Below are 23,288 nucleotides of genomic sequence, written 5' to 3' on the forward strand. Positions count from 1 at the left end.
CATGAGTAATGTTTACTTTAATACTTACCCTGGAAGCGACGAAAATCATGTGGTTGAAAAGCAGCTTCCTATGGAATATTTCTCCTAATTTTAATAGTGTTATAAAGGTATTCTGAACCTCTGCGGGTTAGATTAAATGTACAATAAACTAAAACTCAAGCCCCCTGTTCTTCTTCCTAAAATTCTTCCAGGTTGTATGTTATAACTATTCCCTAACTGGAAAAAGAAGAGAAAACGGGATAAGCTATTTTTGTCCGACATTTTTTCCTAACAGGCCACCGAGAAAAAAAAAAAAAAAGAAAATCTCTGCAGATCACATTTATTTTTTACTATACTTGTTTACCTTATTCTTTCTGTCACATAATCCATAGGAGTGTGCTTTGTATTGATCCAGCCAGCTACATCAGTAGCATATAAATACTCCAAATGTTTTCATTTTGTTCTCTTCAACAGTTGTGTATAAATATCTAATGAAAAGTAAGCTTTCATACTGCCATATGTTGCACTATAACACTTTTGTTAGATATTTGTTTTCTTTAATCAGACTCTGTGTTTCGGTCAAAGCAGCAGTGATCTGTGAAGGAACTGGACAGGTTTTCCTGTCATGTTACATTTCATCCACTAGGCGTCACTGTAACCTCATTAAAAAAAGCAAGATTTTTATTTTATTTTTTTTTGTCAAAGCTTTTAATCACAAAGTAGCCCACCCAGTCTAATTTAAGGGTCAACACTTATTTCTCTACTGAATTTTTTAAATGCACATCAGCTCCAATAACTGTTTGGTGCCATAATTTCAGTGTTGCTCACCTACCTCACTGCTAATAATTTCATCGTTTCCCATCTTTCTTGGATCCAGCTGCAGGTCGAAAGCAAACATTTTCCTTCAACTCATTAAGATAGTTGGCTGGTCATCCTACATGGATCCTAATAGGCTTTGACCGAAACTTAGCCGACAGTGAAATTAAGTTGGCTTCAGCTTCACGTACACAAGTTGAGTTGTCCTCCAAAACAGCTGTGTCACAGCTCTCAACCTACCCCAATGTCAGTTATTTTAGGCCAAACTTGCCAAGCGCAGCACCTTTTTTTTCCTTCGCTTCCGTGGTGAACTGATGCAGAAACCTCTTATCCGGACAGTCTTGCCCTCGTGAAAAATGGTGCGTTCAAGGCCCCGCAGGGCAACAGCTGTTGGCTGGTTTGCGGATGAGCCTCGGAGCTTCGGAAGGACGGGGTTGAAAAAGTAAAAAAAGAAAAAATCCAGGGTCTGTCCGGATCATAGGTTAATGGTCAAATCTGGCTCAGAGTGTCAATTGGAAAGTGCACCTCTGCAATTTTTCCACTTCTCCTGCTTCATTACCTCCACCGGAGGAAAGGTGTTTGCTGCATGTTGTTCACTAACTGTAAATACCAGAGGGAGATGTATTTAAGCCCAGATGTCTACATCCCACTTCAGGTGGAATGTAAAAGTAAACTCAGGGTATAAATTTGAGGGAGATTTCTACCGCTTAGAGCCAGCTATCTTGTTAAATGATCCATTGTTTCATTGTGTCAAATATAAACTTTGGGGTTACAGCCTCAGGGAAAGAAATGTTCCCAGGAATGCTCTATATGAGCATTTCTCTGGTTTACTTTACTGCTGGGTTGCAATGAAATAGTGCAGCTTTTACCTCTCGGTTTTTTTTTAAGCATGATTTTTTACTTCTGCTACCAAGTAAATCAATCTAAAGTAGAGGGAATTCAGCACTGTAAAAATAAAGTATTCACCCCTTACAGTTTTCTTCTGGTTTTCCTTTTATGCTACACTTAATATGCCAATTAGCCAAATAACTGAAGTCAGTGCATGTTTCAAACCAAAGCCACTTTTGAGCAAAAAAGAGAACACTGTCTCAAACCATCACACTCTCACAACTACTGTGGTATAAATAGCATTTAGCCTTCGAAAATGAAAGCTCGGCTCTCCAGCAGAAAATCCCGAAGACTGACCATCAGTTTGTGACCTTTAAATTGGGCGTTCTGAACCCCCCCCCCCAAAAAAAAACAAAAAAAAAAACAAATGAGCCAACGCTGACACAAGCAAGTCCACCTCTGGATGGCTAAAAATAGCCAAAAGGAAGGTTAAGGATTTGAATCAGATTGAAATTGTACGGGGTAACCTTTGGGAGGCCGTTCAAGATCAGAAACTCTCGATGGAACTAAATTAAATTCAGATCTGCAAAGAAGAGTCGGCCAAAATTCCTACACATTGACACGAGAGGCTCGTTGGCATGTTTTTGCACACCCATAATGGCAGAAAGTAGACTTGGGGTGGGTTTTGATGGCCCCCTTTTTTTTTTATTGCTCTTTCATTAATAAATGATTTGTTGAAAACTGTACTTTAGGATTTATGTGGGCTATATTTGTCTGATATACATATTTTTTGGGACATTAAGCATGTGAAGTGTGGGGGTGGGTGAAGCAAAAACAGAAGAGATCTGTGAATTCTTTTCCCTCCGACAAATACTTTTGTCCTAAGAAACTAGATCTGCACCATACGTCACTGCTCGTTTTAATTTTACTCCAACCAGATACATTAAAGTGTTCCGTTATATCGGTTTTTAAATGGAACTCGTAATCTTTCGGGTGCTTAGGTTTTTAAAACAGTTTGATGAGAAATCCTTCTCTAATGCTAACAACCTCCCTAATTTTTTCGTGCAGCCAAATTAAACGATCCATAAGTCTCCGAAGGTTTACACTTTTACCCTAAGCGATGTTGCTGTCTTATGTTGTAGTCCATAAATAAACAACAAAAAAAAAACCCCAGTACTTTTGCATAGAAATTTCATCACAGATGCACATGAAACAGATTACACTAGGTGCACTGTGATCTATGATTCCCCAGAAAACGATAATTTCAGAATACATTTCAGGGGATTCTAGGGGTAAATTTGTTGGATGAGAATTCATGTTCTTTTTTCTCTCAAGTGGATAATTCAAAATGTGCCCTGTGGCCACTTACTGGTAAAAAAAAAGAAGAAAAAAAAAAAGAAAGTTTCGTGTGAGAAAGTTTTTGAAGATAGACATCTTTCGAATGGAAGAGAGTATCATCATGTCGCAGTACTGCAAGATGATGGATTGATTTTGTTCTGCTTCAGACATGTCCTGTCACTCAGTGATAGAAAGGCAGCAACTGGAGCACCGCGCAGGTGTATGGGATTGTGTTAAGGTACATGATACACCTTCTGATGGAGAGGTGTGAGCTTTCACTGACGGAAAGAACCGGATCAGAAGTATCATCCAAAAACATCTGGTTTTGCTTTGCCGTTACTTTGACAGTGTGCAGTAAAATAATTTATTGCCCTTGAAACTTTTGTAAAGTGGAAGGAAAAGGACTTATTGTTTTCAGGGTTTTTTTGTTTTGTTGTTCCAAATAAAGTGCCGTGTGTATTTGTTTGCAGTCCTGTTTACTCTGATACTCTTAAATCAACTCAATTCAAGTTTGTGCAGTTTATTTTCAACGCATAGCAGTTCATCATGCCGGAGTGAACGCACAGCATCAAGAAAATCAAGAACCGCTCCAGATAGATCTTAGTCAGGCACAGTTTAAAGCACTGCACACGCCGTCATCTGAAAATACATGGCAGGACCTTTTTTGTATGTTTCTTTTTTCTCTTTTCAGAATTAACAGAGAAACTGGTTAGAGCCCACACTTTTCAGATTTTTATTAGTTTACATATCGAATATTGCTTGTAGTTGAAAACCCTGCACTACTATGTGTGGATCTCTCCAGTTAAATTCCCACAAACACCTTCAAGTTTTGGGATGGAACATGAAACAAAATATGAACTTTTTTTTCTTCAAATGTTATACATAATTAACTGTATTTTGTTTTCATGGTGTAAAAACTTTCATCATTGATGTTTTTAATCCATCTTGCTTTGGCTTAGCCCTAATTATTTCTTAACATTTTATTCAGATTCTGATTCACTTTGATTTGCTTCAGTGCTGCAAACACATCGATTACAGAAGAGCAGCCAGAGTTCTTGGTGCATTTTGTTGATTGCAGCATTAGGGATTTTTTTTTTCTGTCCCGAAATAAGAAAGCTTCATATTTTTGTGTTTAGTTTGGTTGCATTTTAAATAAGATATTCTTTTCACATCAGTTTATGCTGGAGCTTTATTACATTTTGTAGGCAGTTTCCACAGAAATGTGGCAACAAATCTCCCGCTGCTTTGAAATACCTCTGTTTTCTTTTTTTTCTTTTTCACTGAAGTCAAATACAGTCAGTCCTCTAGCTCTGAAATCTTTGTGCTGATCATTAACACTGATATATTGACTGCTTTCGCTACTCACTTTGCTTCTCGAACGTCTGCTTTCTCATGTTTTTGGAAAGCAGAGGCATTTAGTCAGAGGGACAAATGGATGTCAAACTGCAGAGCTGCTTCTCGGGCGCTTTGAGCCTTCCAGATGAACCCAGAAAGAGATGGCAGTGGAACAAATTCAGTCCAGCTGTTTTGTCTTCGTGAGCAATTTAGCAGAAAAATGTGCCATTGTAAAACCTCAGCTGGTTACATTTGCAGCAAATTTACTCATTCCGCTGTCATCCATCAGGCAGATCCAACTAAAACGCGAGCGAGCGCGGAGATGGCGCGCCGCATAACTCTCATCCCGCCGCCTTCTTGCGTGTCTAATGAGCGGCGCAGGTCGCTGCTCGGAAACCCTGCGCTTGTTGCTACAGGGTCAGAAATATCTCTGTACTTTTCCTGATTTTCTCTGACACCTCGTCACGCACATTACCTTAAAAAGGGCACCTTCATGCCTGGCATTGAAATAAGCTGCGCATAAGCAATCTGTTTCCTACTGGCTCCACATCTGGACGCCTGGGATTCTATAACCCTGAGTTTGTAATTTCATAAATATAGAAATGTGTCCCAGAAACAAGACCGTAACCTGGGTGGGAGTTGGATGGGGAGGGGGTAGGGGGGTTTATTGAGGATAGATTGGTATAGGCAGGATGTCTCAGTGGACCACGGTGACTTTCACATATCTCTTTTTTTCCCTCCTCCCCTCTGCTCTGTCATGGGTGTAACAAGATCTTAGCGAGACAACAAGATGATTGACATTTTTGCTTGCCTTTCAGAGCTTTTGCCAAAACTGCAGCCCAGGCCTTATTCAGCAGCAAGGTAAGTTGACAGAAAACAAAAAAACAAAAACAAGTTTGTTCTGTTTGTATGCAGTTGTTCCCCGACATCCACTTTTTTTTTTTTTATCTGGAATAACACATGTCCATAAGTGCATGTCTTACTTTTTCCTCTGACGGATTGTGGGGAATTACTTTTTTTTTTTTTTCCTGATTTCTTCTGGGTATTTTCAGGCTCTACAAACAGGGAAGATTAGGGGTCCCTGCAACAGCTGTAATAATTTAGGAAAAAGAATTGAATTGCTTGGTCCCTTCAGCCCTTTAGCCTTATTATATTGCCGTGGATTATGGTTGGCCAGTAAATCTTCAAGTTTATTTATTATTATTGGGCCATATTGAAGCTCAGAGTTTGACTTTACATTGTGATAAAATGCTTTATGAAACCTATTCGCATTCATTACAGGACATGCGCGGTGCCATGCAGGAAACAGCAATACTCGTTGCAGATTACCGTGGATCTGATGGGTGTTTGTGGAGATTTTTTATTTTTTTTCCTACACAACTGATTGGACTTTAAATATTGCATAGCCTTTAGCCAGTTGTGCTTAGCTTAAATAGGTCGAGCATTCCTTCTTTTAGCCTCACTTAGCTCGTCATTGATTTGCTTGTCCTTTCAAGCTACTGCCTATTAGGCTCGCTTTAAAGCTCATGTGGAACAGCAGCGTCTAATGCAATGTCAGAACTTCCCCAACTGCTCTCATTAGTCCCGCACTTTGGCTGCGTATTTATGCACAGGGGTACGCACGCATTTGTGTGGCGAGGCGGGGAATGGACAGGAGAGAGGGTGGCTGTAGTTTATCAGATGGTGCGCAGACATTAGAGACTTGCATTATTGATGCTGTGGTCAATAGAGGTCTCCAGTGGCCCACAGGAACTGGAAAGTGAAGGATGAGAGGAGCACATAGTGCTGTAACCAGCAGCAGGGATGAGAACACAGAGGCGGTAGAGACACATTTACTGAAGCCAGGCAAGCAGAAACATTTACGATTATGGTCACATTTGCTGGTGCCAGGCTGCAAAGAGTATAGGGTAGCCTAACTAACTCTGGGGGAAAATGTGTTAAATGGTAATACGTTTGTTTTTGGATAGAAAATAGCAGTAAACAGCCCTGGAAAAAGGAAAGCAAATGGGGATTTAATGTATGAATTATCTGCTCTTTCTTAGGTACAATAGTTATAAGTGTTCAAAGAAACACTTGGAGTTGCTTTTGGGTGTACAGTGTGCACCCCGAGACCTAAGGTACATACAGGATACATTAAAGCCTAGAGTTTAAAAAAGGGCGTACATATTTCTCCCAGGACTGTATCTCGATATTAAATAGAACGTGGGTAGATGGGTTGATAAATATTAATAAAAGTGCTTTTACTATTGCATTTAAGTAATTCAAGAGACACATTTTCAGTTTTATTAAAAGTCATTGAATGTTAAAATTATGCATACATTTTTCAGTGTTTATTTCATGCTTCATTTGCTTCACTGCGCCATGAAATATAATAAAATATTGAATAGTATGAAATATAATGTGTCTCTGCAGTTGCTTAGATACACTCTTAACATCCGATTGGTTAACCTGCGCAGCTTGTTAGCTTCTGTTCATAGATATTAACCAGAGCAGTGGAAATCCTGCCTACTGATCCTGATGCTAAGGACCTGCTGATAAAATAAAGGCCTCCAACATTTAAACAAATAGTGAGACGATAACATATTCCCTCTGTAAGAAATATTTTGTATATGCAATGTATTTAGTGAGCATTTATATGGAGTTGTCCAGCATTTGTGGTACATTTAAATTGACTGATGCATATAAGAAAAATTTGTGGCCCAAAATAAACTTGTTTATTAAATATTTGTTTCTAGTACTATTGTAATCAGAAGGTCTATAGTTATTTTATTTATAAATATTTTAGTTAGTACAATGTGGCAATTTCTGCATTTGATAAAAAAAAAAACGCCAAAGGAAAAAAAATAATTCTGATTAGTTTCAAAATTTTAAATGATTTAAACTTCACATTTATAGATAAACAGGCAACTTTTGTTAGCCTTTTATCGATACACTGCACTATTGGCTATTCGTGAAGATTTTTTTCTTTTCCTTCCTTTCATTCTCTGTATTTCACCTTATTTTCTAATGTCTCTTTTTCTGTTTGCCCATTGTTTTCTATATTTATGCCTTATGCAATCACTCACTGTCCTTCCTCTCTGTTTCCTTGTCTTGTCCTCTCTGGGTTCATCTCTCGCAGTTCCCATCTCAGGCATCCGGAAAAACTGCGTTTTGTCTTCAACGTGGTTGAGTTCCCAGCGTGCTCCGGGAGGCCCGCGGGCAGGCGAGGCTTGTGCACCGGCTGGCTGTTTGACCTCGTCAGTCCTGGCCTGGTTTTCCCCGAGAAGGCCGAACTGGCTCTGCCAAAGGTAATCATTTTCCAGGAGAGAATAAGACGGAAATTACATCTAAATAATCTCTTAAGTGCCCTCGTGAGCCGATGAAATGTTCAAGTCCCATCAAAGTTCAAAGCCTCCTTCCTCCTGAAATGTGTCGGCTTGGATTTAAGCTCTATTTAATACACATGTTCTGCTTTGGAAACTCTTCGGGGTAACAGGCAGAAACAATCCGCTTTGGACTGCTTGTGTGCGGCTAATTAAAAAGAAGAAATTGCCCACTCAATGGATTCCAGCTAAATCACACATTTTCTCATTAGAGCATTTTAGAATAATGAGTAGATCAATTATTAGAATTGCTGGGCCCAAAGTGGCTTTACAGCACTGTTGTAATTAAGCTCATTATTTTAAATGATTTGTGATGCTTTCTGACCTCAGATTCATGTGAGTTTGAGACCCAACTGCTCCTTTCGACCTCCCTCTGACCCTTCACTGCCCTTCGTTATGATTGGACCTGGAACTGGAGTGGCTCCTTTTATAGGCTTCCTTCAGCAAAGGTATGACATATGGATGTCTGGCTTGATGGCTGGTTGAATGCATGAACAAGCTGAGTGCCAGACCGACTGATTGAAGTTTTTTTTTATTATTAAAGTTTTTATTAATGTTTCAGAGCATGTTCACAACCTTTCCCAACCCCCCCGCCCCCAACACACCCTCATGAAATAAAATACACAAACAAAATAAAACCAAGCAAGAGAGAGAAAAAAAAAAAACAAAAAAAAACAGGTCAGTGCATTACAAATCAATAAAAGTTTCACAAAAGATTAAATATCCTCGGTGTTAGCAGAAACAACCACAGTAAACAGAAGTAGTCACTCGCTAGTATTTTCCAAAACAATAGGCCAGTAGTACCCTAACTTGTCCCCATGTTACAGGAGAGGAAACAGTTCCAGGATTTTTTGAAGTTCTCCATGTCATCATTTAGTTTGGCCAACATTTGTTCATATGACACTATTTCCAACATTAATTCCAACCAGTCCTTAATATTTGGAGCGAATGGAGATTTCCATAATCTGAGGATTATTCTGGCAGCCGTGACCGTCCCCACCTGCATTACAGTATTTTGGTGTTTTGACATATTAGGCATCACTGTTTGATCCCCCAACAAGCAGAGTCTTGGTGACATAGGTATCCCTAAACCTATCCACTTTCCAACGTACAGCAATACTGTTTTCCAGAATGGGAAAATTAGTTTACATTCCCAGAACACATGTATAAAGGTTCCCGGGTGACATTAAAACTGATTGAAGTTTTAATGTCACTTTGCAACAACAAGATTGCCAGCAACCTAACCAAATCAGTTCTCCAGATTCCTTTCACTGATTTACATTGCTATAAAAGAACAATGGAGTTACATTCATTAAAGAACTCTTCCACATTTTTTTGTGCTAAATTTAGTTTAGTTGCCACTCCCAGCTTTTTCCCCAGATTATATACACTGCTCAAAAAAATAAAGGGAACACTTAAACACTTAAGTGAACACTTAAGTGTTCCCTTTATTTTTTTGAGCAGTATATAATCTTCTCCCATAAACTTTCTGTTAAATGTATTTCTTTTTATTAACGAAATGCTTTTTATTTTTGGCTACGATACAAAAACAAAGTCACCTCGATATTTATTTAAAATAAACTGTTTCTCAAATAGTAAATCTTCTTAGCTTCAGTGAGCAGCCAGTTCTAGTTTTCAAATATATCTGGGTTCTTGGGTACATTTGGCCAACCTGTGACTCACTAAGACCACATTAAAGCTTTTCTGTTGTTGATTTTTCAGTGATTATCAAATTTGTTAGTGTTACTTCACACCTCTATGTAGGAGAGAGACTTTCCTTGGAACTTTTTTCTCTCCTTTTTGCTGTCAATCAGAAGGTTTCAGACGCTCAATTTGGCCATGAGGTGATTTGAGCCATTCTCTCTGTCCAGGGTGGAATAATGATGCAGCCATAGATATTCAGTAAATTTAAAAACAAGAACCAGATGCACAAGTTTGAATATACTGTAAATATTTTACTGCCCACATTTAGTTAAAATTATATTTACAGTTGAAACCAGAAGTTCACATTGAATAAAAAAACACACACCTTTTTTGTCACTTTCTGAAGTTATGTCAGACCAAGCTTCTCCTGTTTTTGTTAGAATCACAAATGGTTTTTTTATTTACTAAATGTCACAAGAATACTTGCCAATACTATTGCATGTGCGCACCCATGTAACAACAAAAATGTAGTCTTTTATTTTTTTGTAATGTGTTGTTTGATGAGTGGACATGCTGCAAATCAGTTTCCCATCGGGAACAATAAAGTTTAGTTTTAGTTTATTAGTTTATTTGAAACAGGGACAATGTGCAAAAAAACATTCATAAAAGATGCTTTGCAACAGAGTTAGCTTAAGATAGTTTTCATCTTTAGCTCTCGAGTAGGAAAGTTAATAATACAGTCTAAAACCATAAAACTTGCATTGAAAGTCTCTCTATATCCTATAAACTTGCACTATACAAAGTCGTATATTGTATTTTTCGGACTATAAGACGCTACCTTTCCTCCACACTTTGAACCATGCGACTTGTAGCCCGGTGCGGTTTTTCTGTGGATTTTTCGACTGAGATGTTTTCAAACTAATTCCCCCTCATCATGGAAACCACACGAAGAAGTTCATATGATGCAGCTTTTAAGTTGAGGACTATCAATGTGGCAGTACACATCGATAGCCGCTGCACATAAACTCAGCGTGAACAAATCCTTGGTTCGGCGTTGGAGACGCAGGGCTGCGTCCTTAATAGCAGATTTAGGACACAGCTGTTTCCTTGTGAAAAGCCGAGAGCGACGGAGATACCACCGGCTACGTTTCCAGTTTAAAAACAAAACAAAACAACAACAACAAAAAAACTTTGTGGGTGCAGCTCATAGTGAGGTGTGCTCTGTAGTCCAGAAAATGCTGTAATTACAATATAGACAGCACTAAACATCACACTTCTGTTCTATAATCACTAATGTCAAGCTTACAGTTTTTATTTTTCATCATTATCAGCAGCATGTCTTGCTGAAGCTCTCTGTAAGTGCTCCTTGGCTCTTGCAAGAAGCACCTGGTTTATGGTGAAATTATGTTCTTTCCACTTCCGAATAATGGCTCCGGTTCCACTCACTGGAACATTTAGATGTTTAGAAATGCCTCTCTTTTATTTGCAATGAGTACGTTTTGGAACAGTAATACTTTTTTGCTTAGGTCTCTTTGCCTTCACGAGTGGTACCCCTCCGTGTAATGGTTTGGTGATGACAAATCCTTTTATTGGCCATCAGTTAATATTAAACCACCTGTTACTGGCTTGTGCTCGCAGCACGGATGCTTCTAAATGCTGACAGATTTCAGATGGTCTCTTAGCTTTCTGGACCAACAATTTCCTTCACATGCTCAAATTATATTTATTCTCTTTGTTATTCCAGAGTTTCATTTGTAACTTTATTTGTGGTGATTTGATTGCTTTGCATGTGTAGATTATTTAAGTTGCATACCAGCATCTCAAATAAACTTCATGCTAATATATATATTGGAAACATCAACATGTTACTACCTATTTTAGCAATTGTGTAGAATTTTTGTGAGAGAAAATCCTTAATGAATTCACAATAATATTCAATCAAGCCATTTGTTGCATTATCATTACATTCTGGATAAAGAACTATTTAAATGCACTGTTTTAACCATCTACTGGCTGCTTATTGTAATTTAAGAAGTCCCTGTGATACAAAATGTATTCTTTTTTTCTTTAAAGTAACTTTGAACAAGTCGTGGTTCTAACAACCCCACGAAGCACAGATGATGTTAAAAGCCGTCTCAGAACTTAAGTATCTTTCCTTCTACAATTATAAAATGAACAAAATAATTGAACCTTTTGAAGTGCTTAGAAGACTTTTCCATTTTTTCCCCATCAGCAGACCATTTAGAGGGCAGTCCTTCTAATTATCTGTTCATAGTTAAAGAAATTATAATTGGGATGCTTAAACTTTGCCTGCCACTGTGAAACAATGCACTATTTTCAGATCTCTACTTTGAAAGTGTCCTCGTCGAGAGCAATACATAACGCACTTGAAACTTGTCACAGTTGTTTGCTGCAAAATTAACACCTGCTGTAAGCTGGTAAAAATGTTCATGTCAAGTCAAAGTGGCGCAGACAGAGTGACATGTACTCAGCCCTGCTGAAAATGTGCCCCCCGTTATGAATATTCACCATGTTGAAGTAGTGTTCAGTGCACATCATCTCGCATATGTTGAAGCAACCTGCAGAGACAATTAGACGTGACGCAACACAGCGCTTATAAAAGTCCGCATCACGTTAAGTTGTAAATCTAGAGGCGTGGGCTGCGATCACGTCGGGGATTATTCCGGATGCGGTCCTCGTTCCTGCAGGAGTAAATCTGTCCTACTCAGACGGGCACGTTTATGACTCCCGTAATAAAGAGCGCCGATTCAAAGCCGCGCGTGGGGTGTTATTGATTCGAGAATAAAAAGTCCAGAAGGTGATGGCTGTGTTAATGGCTTAAATCACTGCTTGTAATTGCTGACTATGTGGTGTGAAAATACTGGCTGTCAGCCAAGTCGGATGCAAGTACAGTAGGTTCTTACTAATTAGTTAGAACAACACTTGCTTGGGTTGAGGGGCTCATTGATTTAAAGATAAACGTGAAATTTTAGCTTGATGTTAAAATTGATGCTTACTCGAAGGCAAAGGAGTGTTCATACCCCTTGTTTATTTCCCCAACTATTAGCAAATTACAAACTTCAGTGTATTTCATTGGGATTTGGTGTGATGGACCAACACAAAATAGTCCACGGTGAAGGCCACAACGTACTTCATCCGAAGTGCCAAAACAGACTCGTCGACTTAGACCCACGACAAAAGAGAGGCATCTACCTGCCAAACTTGACACCAAGCCCTGGTACTGAGCTCTGTGCAAAATGTGTATGCGAATACAAACAGTCCGCAACCACGTGACAGTGTGTTGACTATTTGGCTTTGGATGAAGTGTGTGGGAGCCTTTATGAAGTCGGAAGAAAATTATACCCTTTTTTTTTAAGGTGAAGAAAAGGATCCACACATAATGACGCTTCCATCGCTGTGTTTTACCAAGCGAAAGTGTACAGATTCAGTGTTAGTTAGTTTTTTGTGTGGCTTAAACCGCTGGATAGGTATGAATACTTTTGCCTAGCACCGTAGCTCAAAACCTCATGAGCCAGACCTGTCAGGTAGCTTCAGTTTGACGGACGCCTCTCTATCTGAGCTGATGTTCATGCATTTAACCACAGCTGCCGTGACTTGTCAGAGAGCCGAGTAAGCCCTTTTTTTTTTTTTCCCCACTGCTCTTCTTTAGTCAGACTGACATGTCTAAGTCGTGGGTGGCTTTGTGTAAATGAGGTTGCGCCCCAGTCAACTCCAATTGTCTCTAAATCCCAGCGACGTCTGCTGTGTTGTGGCAGGTCTGCATCAGTGTGAGATTGCTCTGAGAGGTGACACGGCGGTGGTTTGACGGATTGTCTATGGCAGGAAGGCTCAGAATGGATGACTGGTCATCTGGGGTAAGGTGGTGGTGGAGGAGCCGCCGGGATGCAGAAGAAAATGTTCCAATGCTGAACGGACCACACCTTTAGAGAGGCTTGTCCAGAAAGAAGCACAGCACTCTGCGGTTTTCCAGTCTTATTTATGTCTTATTCCAGTGGGGCGACTATTGCTCTTTGTAATGTTAGACAAAAATACACATGTAGGCCCTTTATTAAAGCAGGGTGCTCAGGCATCAATTGCCTGTAGAGGGATTTGTTTCATAATACAATGCGCAGTCCTTCATCAAATTCTTCCAAGAAACTTCAGTTTTTATTTTATTAAATTTCCTTTATTGATCTTTTTTTTCCTCTCAAGCAGCTCTTTGCTTCTACAACAAAAACCCTGCAAAATCGATTCATCAGCTCAACTGTCCTTTCCTTCTGCTCCTCTGCCGTCTCTCTTATCCTCTCTGCCTGCTAGCCCCAGATCGTCCTGGAGGATTATATGAACCTGTCATGGCGCGGCATTGTCGCAGCGTCTAACCCGAGCTTTCCAAACAAAAGCCTTGCCGGCCGCCGCCGCTCTCCGATAGGAGATAACAATCGGCGGTTTGTCAGCGGGGCGCCATATCTAGCCTGCAGGCACGAGGCGGGTCCTGTTTGGCAACAAAACAACACGGGAACGCTTCGATCTTCCTGCCTCTCCTTTATTTTCCCGCCCCCACTGTTAATCGATGGCCGTTTTCAAAAGTACTTTGTACAAGTTAAGAGCGCTGGTAACAAGTGAGAGAAGAGTCTCCAAATGTCAGAGGCTCACTTGGGGTGTACCGGGAAATTACAACGATGCGCCCGCAACTCCCCGCTTCCCGTCATCTTGTATTGATAACTGTTTTTATTTTTATAATAATTATTGTTATTTTAATTATTCTGTCTACTTAGCTATGAGCAAAAACAACCAAATGAAAGTCTTGTAAGCAATGATTAAGCTTTAATCTTATTAGCAGTATTTAAAAGCCCCATCTTTTTGAAAGACAAAACATCAGACAAGAGTATTGCTGGTTGTGCCTACCAGCAGCCATCTCTCATAAATTTAGTATGACAGTTTGTATGAGCAGATATTTATCTTCCATTAATCATTCTGAACAGTCAGTTCGCTATAAAAAAAGAAAAAGGGCTGACTGTGTATTGGAGTAATTGTGCTGTGTACTTTCTCTGAGCTGATGTATTTGGGGTTTGTTTGTTTTTTAAATGAACACCGCCACTCAGATCTACCCTCATGGAGCTGCAAAGATAAAGATGAAAGATATGAAATGATTCTGGTGTTTGCCAAGTCTTAACCTCAACTCCCTTTGCAGTTCTACCCTACCCCCTTCTCCCACCCGTTGATTATCTGAATGGTGCTGATTTAGACCCCAAATGGAGTTCTCCGCGGATGCCGCCTTTCCCCTCGGGATCGTATTGCAGGGCTGTTATAGCGCGGGTATGTGATGTGATGTGATTAGTATTCAGGGAAAGGCGCCGGTGTGGTCTACTCAGAATGGAACCCAGGTTTTTTCATATTGGTATTGATCCCTTTAGGGCGGACGGCGAGAGGATGGGGAGAGAGAGTGACGAGCCCCACTAAAATGAGTTTACTTGAGGCCGTTGGCAGATCAGAAGAATCTCGTCCAGGATGCTAATGGATAGGATCTGAACGTCCCGATCAAGTCAGCCACACAGCTTTGCTACGCAGCCTCATGCAACAGCATACAGTTCAAACAAAAGGGTTTCTAATTCACCGGTTCACTTTGTATTTAATTAACAGGAGAAAACTTTCGCCGCGGTTTTCACAATCACAGCTTTGTATTGATTTGCTTTTTTCCCTTCAAGCTAATTAGCGTCTGGCCTTGACTAGCAATTGATTCATCTGTTCACTTTTCTAAAAAAGAAAATGTAATTTATGTAGTTATCGTTCATCTAAACCTGTTCGTAGACAGAAAATCATGTCCGGTGTTCAAGATGTACAGTTTATATTTACTCAGATTTACTGTATATAACTGCCTACCACTGTACTGTTATTAGCAGCTCGATAGTTTGTGACATTTTTTCACGTCAATCAGTTCGTCATATATCAGCATGAATACATGCATACGTAAATAAAAGAGCAACGTTTTGATGAATGACTCAAAATAAACGCAGTCGAAGATGTACGCTTTATGAAGAAAATATAACCTGATCGATCAATTTCACTGCTTGCGTTGCTGATTGATAACTCCATTTAAAGAGTTTACTCTCAGATTTTGCTTGAAAATCTCCCTAGGATTCAGTCCATGTCTGCATGTCTCTGCTGCTGATTTTGCAGGATCCGAGTAGCACTCCACTCCTCCTGCAATGCCGTCAATGGTTTTCTAATTTTTGTTTACAATATCGGTCCACGATAGAGTCGCAGCACTGAAACACTGACTCATATTCTGTCCATTTTGCCTTTACTGTCCTTGGCTTTAAAATGTCCAAATAAATATATCCCGTTGTGAGCTGGCGTCTGCCGGATTGCACCAACTCAACCATGGAAAAAGGATGGGATTTAGAGTTGGCATGATACCTAATGCTTATTTATTTATTTGGTTTGAAGAAATACAATGCGAATCATGACTACGTAAAGTAATCGGATTTCTTTGTGTCAAAAAGAGGAGAAGCAGAATCGGTTCACTTTGTGTTTGCCACTAAACGGATATCAGGCAAAAGGGATGTAGCAGGGAAGGAAAACTGGCTCAGCTGATCTCCATAGATGGTCATTTCAGCTATCCACAAAAAAAGGGGTAGCAGACAAAGATAAGTTCTGTGGACTTTCAGCCAACTAATCGCATCATGAAAGATTTGGGGTTAGCTGTTATCTGGGAGAGAGCTGTCACCACAGCAGCAGGTGTGTGGCACAGATAACCACATCTTCATAGCTGCTTTGTGGCGCTGTGTGGTCCACAGGGGAATGTGGGAGGTTTGCCAAACTCCAAAGGAAACACTTTTTGAGGACAGGTGGACAAGAAACACACACCGACGATGCCCCGTTTTCATTCTGCAAGACGTTTATTGTGTTTGAATGAAATGTAGCCAGAAGTGAAGTATAACGTCCTCGCTTCTGCATAAATGCTCATTTCCTCATTTTGAAGCAGTCGTGACTCTCATTGTGCTGTCATTACAGCCGGTTTGTAATTGTGTCGCTCCTCTTCTTTAACCTCTAGTGCGAGGAAGGACTCGCTCTCTTCCATCTGGCCTGGTTGCCCGCTTGTATTGATTGACTGCTAACATCCGGTGTTTGACTTTCAGAGAGGAAGAGAGGAAGGAAAACCCAGAGGCCAAGTTTGGTGAGACCTGGCTGTTCTTTGGTTGTCGCTACAGGGACAAAGACTACCTGTTCAGGTAAGCTGTATATACCCAACGTATTCCCTGACTGGTCACATACGTGCAGCCGTTGTTTGAAATCTGTTCCTTCCACCTCAATTATTCTGAAGGTTTTACTTAGATGTAGGTGGATGAATTTGATTAAAGTTTAATTAAATAGTGGAAAGAAGATGCCATAGCTGAATGAAGGTAAAGCTAAATAGAGCGACACAGCACCAGAGAAGAAACTGCTCTGGTAATATAAAACCGAATGTATTTTTTCTTTTACCTTGGTGTCGTGTGCATTGAAAATGTAACACTTTACATCACCCTGAACTCGCTGTCACACACTGAACCGTACTTCTACAGTATGGGAAGAGAAACTGGTCAAAATTGGTTGGAAGACAAACAAAAAACAGAACAATTGCTTCTAATAAGAATAAGAAAAGACCTGGGAATTTGGCAGAGCTTCACCTTCTAAGGACAACGAGCCTAATTTTGCACAGAAGAAACACCAGAACTGAATTTTGTAAATGAACAAAGCTGAAAGAGATTTTTTCCCCCCCCAAAAGTTTTGATTCTATAACTGCAGCAATAGATGGTGGATAAATTGCAGTGGGAAGAATATATATTCATGCAACTCTTTTCTGGTTTTCAAGTGTAAAATGTTATTTTAACACAAATATCCTTATATTTACTATTCACAATAATACACCACATTGTTTTGGCCTATAACATAAAATCTTAGCAAAATATCCCGACGCTTGTGGACACAAGACAAGAAAATGTCATACACGTGTCTTTTCTGTTGTTATGTAAAGCAAAAGTAAGACATTTCATGTTCTGAAACTGCCAATTTTTTGCTGTGGTTTCTGCTTGTTTTGGTTTTTACAGCTTTCGTTTTGAGTCCATTTTTATCTTCTTGTTGTAGTACTGGCCAGAAGTTATTTATATAACAAAAAAAAAAAACAACTAAAACCACAATCCCTTCTCAGCACCACTATAGCCATAGATAAAGTTAGCAAGGAGAGGGTGGCGGCAAATAGAAAGATTTCCCCTGATGCTGCGGGAGACCAAACAGAACGTAAAAGTGGAGACGGCATTGGGCTCTAATTTGTCATCTGGACACAAGGCCCACTCCAAAAGAATGCTAATGTGTGCTGCACGTCTTCTGCATGTGTAACCGAGTAACAAATGTTGGGTGTCAGCGTTCTTTATGGCTTGTACTGCGGTTGTTGAAAGCCACTCTTGAAGTGATTTAGTATTTACTAACCGTTTGAGATTTAAAGAAGCTGGAGTAAATCACAAGCTCTTTTGTTCATTGATGGGAAAGTTCTTGGTTTAATTCGTTACTATGACATAAATGATGAGATTTGACCAAAGGTGCGCTGAATCTTTTGTCTCCTGCTATGTAGTTTTGTCCAGGATATTGGATAGGTTTACCGATTCAGATCTGCAGATGGCTGTCGCTCATCTCCACCTCTTTGGCTTCTGAATCTAATGCTGTTAAGGTATTTTATACCCATTATATGTCCACAAAAGCTTTTACATCTACTTCTTGTCTGGAAGCATATTATTCCAGCTCATTCTACAGTAATTGTATTGATGTGCATCCTTTTTAGCAACATTTGTTGCAGAGGTGAGAAATAAAATCAGGACTTACTGTACATCAGTTTGTCAAAAACAGTTGGTCACAAGTTTGCGGCTTGCTAAAGTTTTTACGCACATATAAAGTGAAAACAAATTAAATGTAGTTAAAAAGTTGTCAGTGATTTGCAAAAATAAAGCAAAAAACAGATGTTGCACTTTTACAAGTGTGTTTAAAAAAAAATGAAGTGTGAATACTGACTATGTCCTTGCAAACATAGTCACACTATACAAAGAACTAACCAGCTGCTTCAAATACTGTACAAGAAAATTTCAATTAAGATTTTTCATGCTCATTCCTACATTTTTCTATCATCAAAACGTGCAATATCATTTTCATGTATGTCAAAAATGGGTTATTAGATTTCTTCACAGTTTTGTACCTTGGATGTTTTGCTCGTTTTGTACCAGATTCTTTTTCTGGAACCAAATCTTTGTCCGCTACAGGAAATTTTGAGTCTACTTGGCATCAATTTCTACGTGTTTTGACTGCTGATTATTTCATGTGGTTTTTTTTTTTTTTGAGTGAAGAAAATGGTCACATATGTCCATAGAGGAAGGTAGGAATGTATGTTGACTGGTCAATCAGTATTCGCATAGTCAACTGTCTCAAATAGTGGCAGGAAGCAATATAAATAGAAACAAGGTGCAATTCAAAGATTTCAAACAACAACATACTCCCAAGGATTAAGATGTGAACATTTTTTTCATAGTTCATCTCCATGGACCTTGGTTAAGATTAATTAGTACAAAATGGCTGATGTGAAATAGCGGTCAATACGGGTTCATGCTTTGTATATAACAACAATTGTAAATACAGCTAATGGTTCTGCTGCCCAGCCTCTGTCTCTAAGCACACCACTATCTGTGCATCCACAGCCTGTCAGCTCTGTCAGCTGGCTGGGCAGATTCTCCTACAAAACTAGCCGTCAGTTGTCATTTATACATCAGTAGGGGTTGCCCTTTTCTACACTGAGAACCAACAAAAAAGAAATAAAAGCCCCGTATCAAAGGACACGGAAAAAATAAATATATAAACATGCTTTTCCTGGAGCGAGAGACACTCCATTCTCAAGCTAAAATGATTTCATCTAAAAAGAAGAGGTTGCAGATGATTGTTTTCTGTTGGCTGTGTCCAAGAGAAATCTGTGAAAATATGCCGGCAGAATTTTCATCGCCTGTCTCCTGGTACTAAATCCACATTCACCTGAGCAATACTAAAGGTCTATCTTTTTATTGTAAAAAGACTAGAATTGGAAAATAAATGGATGGCCATAACTTACTGTAAGCTATCATCCAGCGAATATATCCTCCTTCTTATTAATTTTCCTCGGCTCGACTCTCTTCTGGCTTCATACTAATTGGTCAGCATTTCCGGTAAGGGCACCGAGCGTTTGCTGAATAACCCCGGCGCTGATGGAGCTCCTTTGAAAGATGAAATAAAGCGAACGGATTAGCATCGTTAATGACACAAGAACAGATCACAGAGGATGTTTGTTTGTTTCCTCTCCGTCTCTCCTATCCCTTTCTTAAATAGTAACTCCCAGCCAGGTAGCGGGCGTTGTTTGTTCACAGTGTGGGCCTCTGTGATGAACACCCCCACAGTGTTGACCAAAGTGATTAGTCTGTGCTTTATGAGCCACCCGTGAAGAGTTGTGCTCAATTTAAATAGGTTAGCAGAATGAGAACAACATGCCATCAGCTAAATGCGCTGCCCGCATTCATCTCTGTGGGATTTATCTTAACGCAAGTGCAATTTGACGTCTGCCTTTTCACTACTTTGGTTTTTGTTTTTTTCCCCCCAATGTTTTGGACGCTCAAAGAAAAAGTTGAGCTCCGGTCCAAAGAAGCGGTGGAGGGGGGGTTGCAATTACGATAATGTCAAAACAGGATGTGATCAATTCTCAGATAAAGGCCCGAATTCAAAAGCGGGATGCGTCGCAATGCGACGCAGCACTTAACGTCCCAGTTGGAGACTGATGCCTGTTTGTCACATCAAATATGCTTTCCTCTATTCTGCACTTATCCTTCACCCCTCCCTATGCTTTCCCACCCTCTTTACAGCAGCTGATTTCATGCTGTAGAGGAACCTTGACTGGAAAATCACACTGGGCGTCTTTTCTAGTCTTCGATACCGCCACTGGCTTGTATGCGTATAAACACAGCAAGTAGCCTGGCATGTGCAGAATCCTCTATCTATTGTCTGCTTCTCAGAACGTGGCCTTCATTTGTCATCTGTCTGTTTCTGCTCATGGTGTTATCAAATCCGAGATGATTTACACACACGCACGCACGCACGCACGCACGCACGCACACACACACACACACACACACACACAACAAAAAACACAGTGATTTCTGTCTCTTATTCACCCTTTTTGTCTCATTCATCAAATGTCCAAATGTCCAGGACATCGGTGCAAAAGCAAAAAGAAATTCACACGAAGCAGCCCTTTTTCAGCTCAACTCCTTTTAAACTGTTCTGCAATTTTGAATCGGTTGTCATACCGAGGCCGGAACAGTCGCGCAAACAAGTAAAACCAATCAAATTTAATGTGTTTATCAATATTACAAAGGTAGAAACAATGAACAGATGAAATCAGCAGCTCTGCCCCTGGTATTACAGCAAAACGTTGACTATTTGCTGCCGTCAAAAATCTCATGCAGCTCATCACTGTCACTTCCTTTCTAATTCCTTCCCATTGAAAATAAACAGACATTGAAGTTCATCATTTTATTCATGTTGACAAAGTATGGCTTCTACCAACCACTCAACACCAGGAGACTAACGCCACGTTACTGTTTAGATGATCTTGAACTGATGGTATTTGTATCAATTCATCTGAGCCTCAAGCCTGTTGCTGCCCCCCACAGGTCAGCTGGAAAGGACAATTTCCCTATTAAAGTAACTTGATAAGTTAGCAAGTGTTAAGGGCTACTTTCCCTTCTTACTAATTTGTCTCTAAATTCAACAAACTTGTTGGTCAAACAATTAGGTATTGTTTAATGTCTGCTTTCAATTACAGCTTGTATAACAAGTATTGCAGGGAGCTGATAAATGTGGATCTGAAAGAAAACAAAGAACACAAGGCTCATCGCATTAGTATTCACACCACTGCTTGTGGCTTTATATATATGAAAAAAAAGCTTATCTTGGTCTTGGGGTTACTTCATAACATAGACCCCCTAAGGCAAAGACCTTCACCCCACGATCTTAGAGCTGTGGCTTGTTTTGTTGGAGTTTGGCTGCGTGTGTGTGTACTCTTTCCGACTGCTTAGCTTTAAACAAGATGTTCTGAGCTACAGTAAACCTCACCTCCCTCAGCACCTTCCTCATCCTCCAATAGCACCCCAGGCCCTATAAAAACACTGAAATAGAAGAGCATAAAGTTGGCAAGCAGAACACCGACAGGGAGTAAGGTTAGACCTAACTGGAAGGATGGGTGGATTGATTATAAAAGATTGGTAGAACAGCGACCCGACCTCACTCATGAAATCCGGATCCCAGTTTTGCATTTCTCTGGTTAGACGAGTTAAATTGGTTGTCTGGCACAGTTTTGTTCAAACCTTTTCTGATTCAAAATGCTCGGAGGGTGTTTTTTTTGGCTCAGTGAATCATGGCATTACCATTTAGCAATATGCCAGTGCCATCAAGGAAGAGTAAAAATCAACTCAAAAAGCAGATAGTCCAGTACTTTTTGGCAACATTTTACTTCATTTTTAAATCTGTGGTGTCACGAAGCCCTGACCAGAGCATCTGAGATCACAACACCTACACACACCTGTTTTTAGTCACACGGAGTTGTGTGTACATCTCTTAATGTGCTGCTCTTCCTGCCCTGATGCTCCCATCACTTTGGAACAAGGAAAATCTGAGCTCATCAGACCGCATGACCTTTTTCCAAATTGAAGCCTTTCCTGGCTTTCAAGTGATAAATAGTTTCCTTAAGGCTACACATCTGTTTACTCGGAGTAGTCTACGTTCGTTGCTATTCTTTTGTGTGTGTTTCTTACATAAAAAAAAGAACAAAAAACATTTTTTATAGTAGCATCATTTCCACATAGAGAAACAGATTATCAAACAGAAACTTAAAAAAAAAATTTACAATTAAAAATTCTAACACTTTGCATATTTGTTTTGATCAAGGAGACGAGATTCCTTTCTGGACTTTTATGTCAAAGAATCAAGGCAGGTGGTTCATGCTCAATGACCAAAGCCAGGCTGGAAACAGGAACGTTTTAACACTCAGGTCTTAGTTGTATATCAGAAATGTTGCGTTTGCTCCATTATTTGCTGCCCTAACTTTCTGTTGTATTGATATTTAGAAACTGGCCTGGTTATTTCATTACCTTTGTTGCCAACATTTTGGCATTCATCTCTGTGAAAGCCTGTCCACGACCCTTCGTCAGTGTTCTAGATGAAGGAAAAAGAAAATTATTTTTCTGTCCATTTTATGAAATGGACAGATTTTATGAAATCTCCTTATTTTTTTATGGTTAAAATTGTTTTCTAAACAGTCCAAATATCCATTTCTATTGATGGAAAGAGGCTTTAAAAAAAAAAAAAAAAACCCAGCAGTGACCTGCCACAGGTGAGGGAAGGGCAGAACTGCATCATCCTATCCTCTAATCACTTCAGGACATTGTCTAGCATTACTTTTGTAAAATCTTAGACGTTTTGAAGTCTAATATTTATATATACCTTAATACCCATAAATGGCTCATGCCTTGTTAGTATGAGTATGTTTGGTGACTGTGGCTTCAGCACAGTCATTAAAGCATTAAGCAAGACCTTAGATGGAGCTCTCTACTCAGGGAGATTGATGGTTGTTTTCTATTTTCTGCATTTTGAAATAATCACTTGTCACTTCCTTACCAAGGTTACTGCTGATGTGAGCCCCTTCCAGCTTCATGCAGATGCACTGTCTTTACCCTGACGTCCTTTGACAGCTCTTTGGTCCATGGACAGGTGTGCTTTCTGTAAATTGATTAATCTCGGCGCTTCATGGGATTTTTGCCTGATGCCACGTAAATAATTTCTTAGCTTTTTGTAATGCATTTTTCAGGATGTTTTCTTTATCTGTCCACATCAAATTAGGACTATGACAAAAACGAAGTGAACAAACTCATTAAAGGACAAGCTACG

At 39.7% G+C, this 23,288-nt stretch overlaps 1 protein-coding gene across 4 annotated transcripts in view; it reads left to right on the plus strand.

Annotated features, from left to right (window-relative positions):
• mtrr (5-methyltetrahydrofolate-homocysteine methyltransferase reductase) overlaps nucleotides 1-23,288 on the plus strand; it is a 34,831-nt gene that overhangs the window by 6,508 nt on the left and 5,035 nt on the right. For all 4 annotated transcript variants that reach the window (XM_008438625.3, XM_008438627.3, XM_008438626.3 and 1 more), the window contains exons 10-13: nucleotides 5,115-5,157; nucleotides 7,415-7,583; nucleotides 7,989-8,107; nucleotides 16,442-16,534. In XM_008438625.3, coding sequence (XP_008436847.2) covers nucleotides 5,115-5,157; nucleotides 7,415-7,583; nucleotides 7,989-8,107; nucleotides 16,442-16,534 — 424 coding nt within the window. The remainder of the gene's footprint in view (nucleotides 1-5,114; nucleotides 5,158-7,414; nucleotides 7,584-7,988; nucleotides 8,108-16,441; nucleotides 16,535-23,288) is intronic.

Source organism: Poecilia reticulata, chromosome 20 (genome assembly GCF_904066995.2).
Source record: "Poecilia reticulata chromosome 20, P_reticulata-male-v2, whole genome shotgun sequence".
NCBI lineage: Eukaryota > Metazoa > Chordata > Actinopteri > Cyprinodontiformes > Poeciliidae > Poecilia > Poecilia reticulata.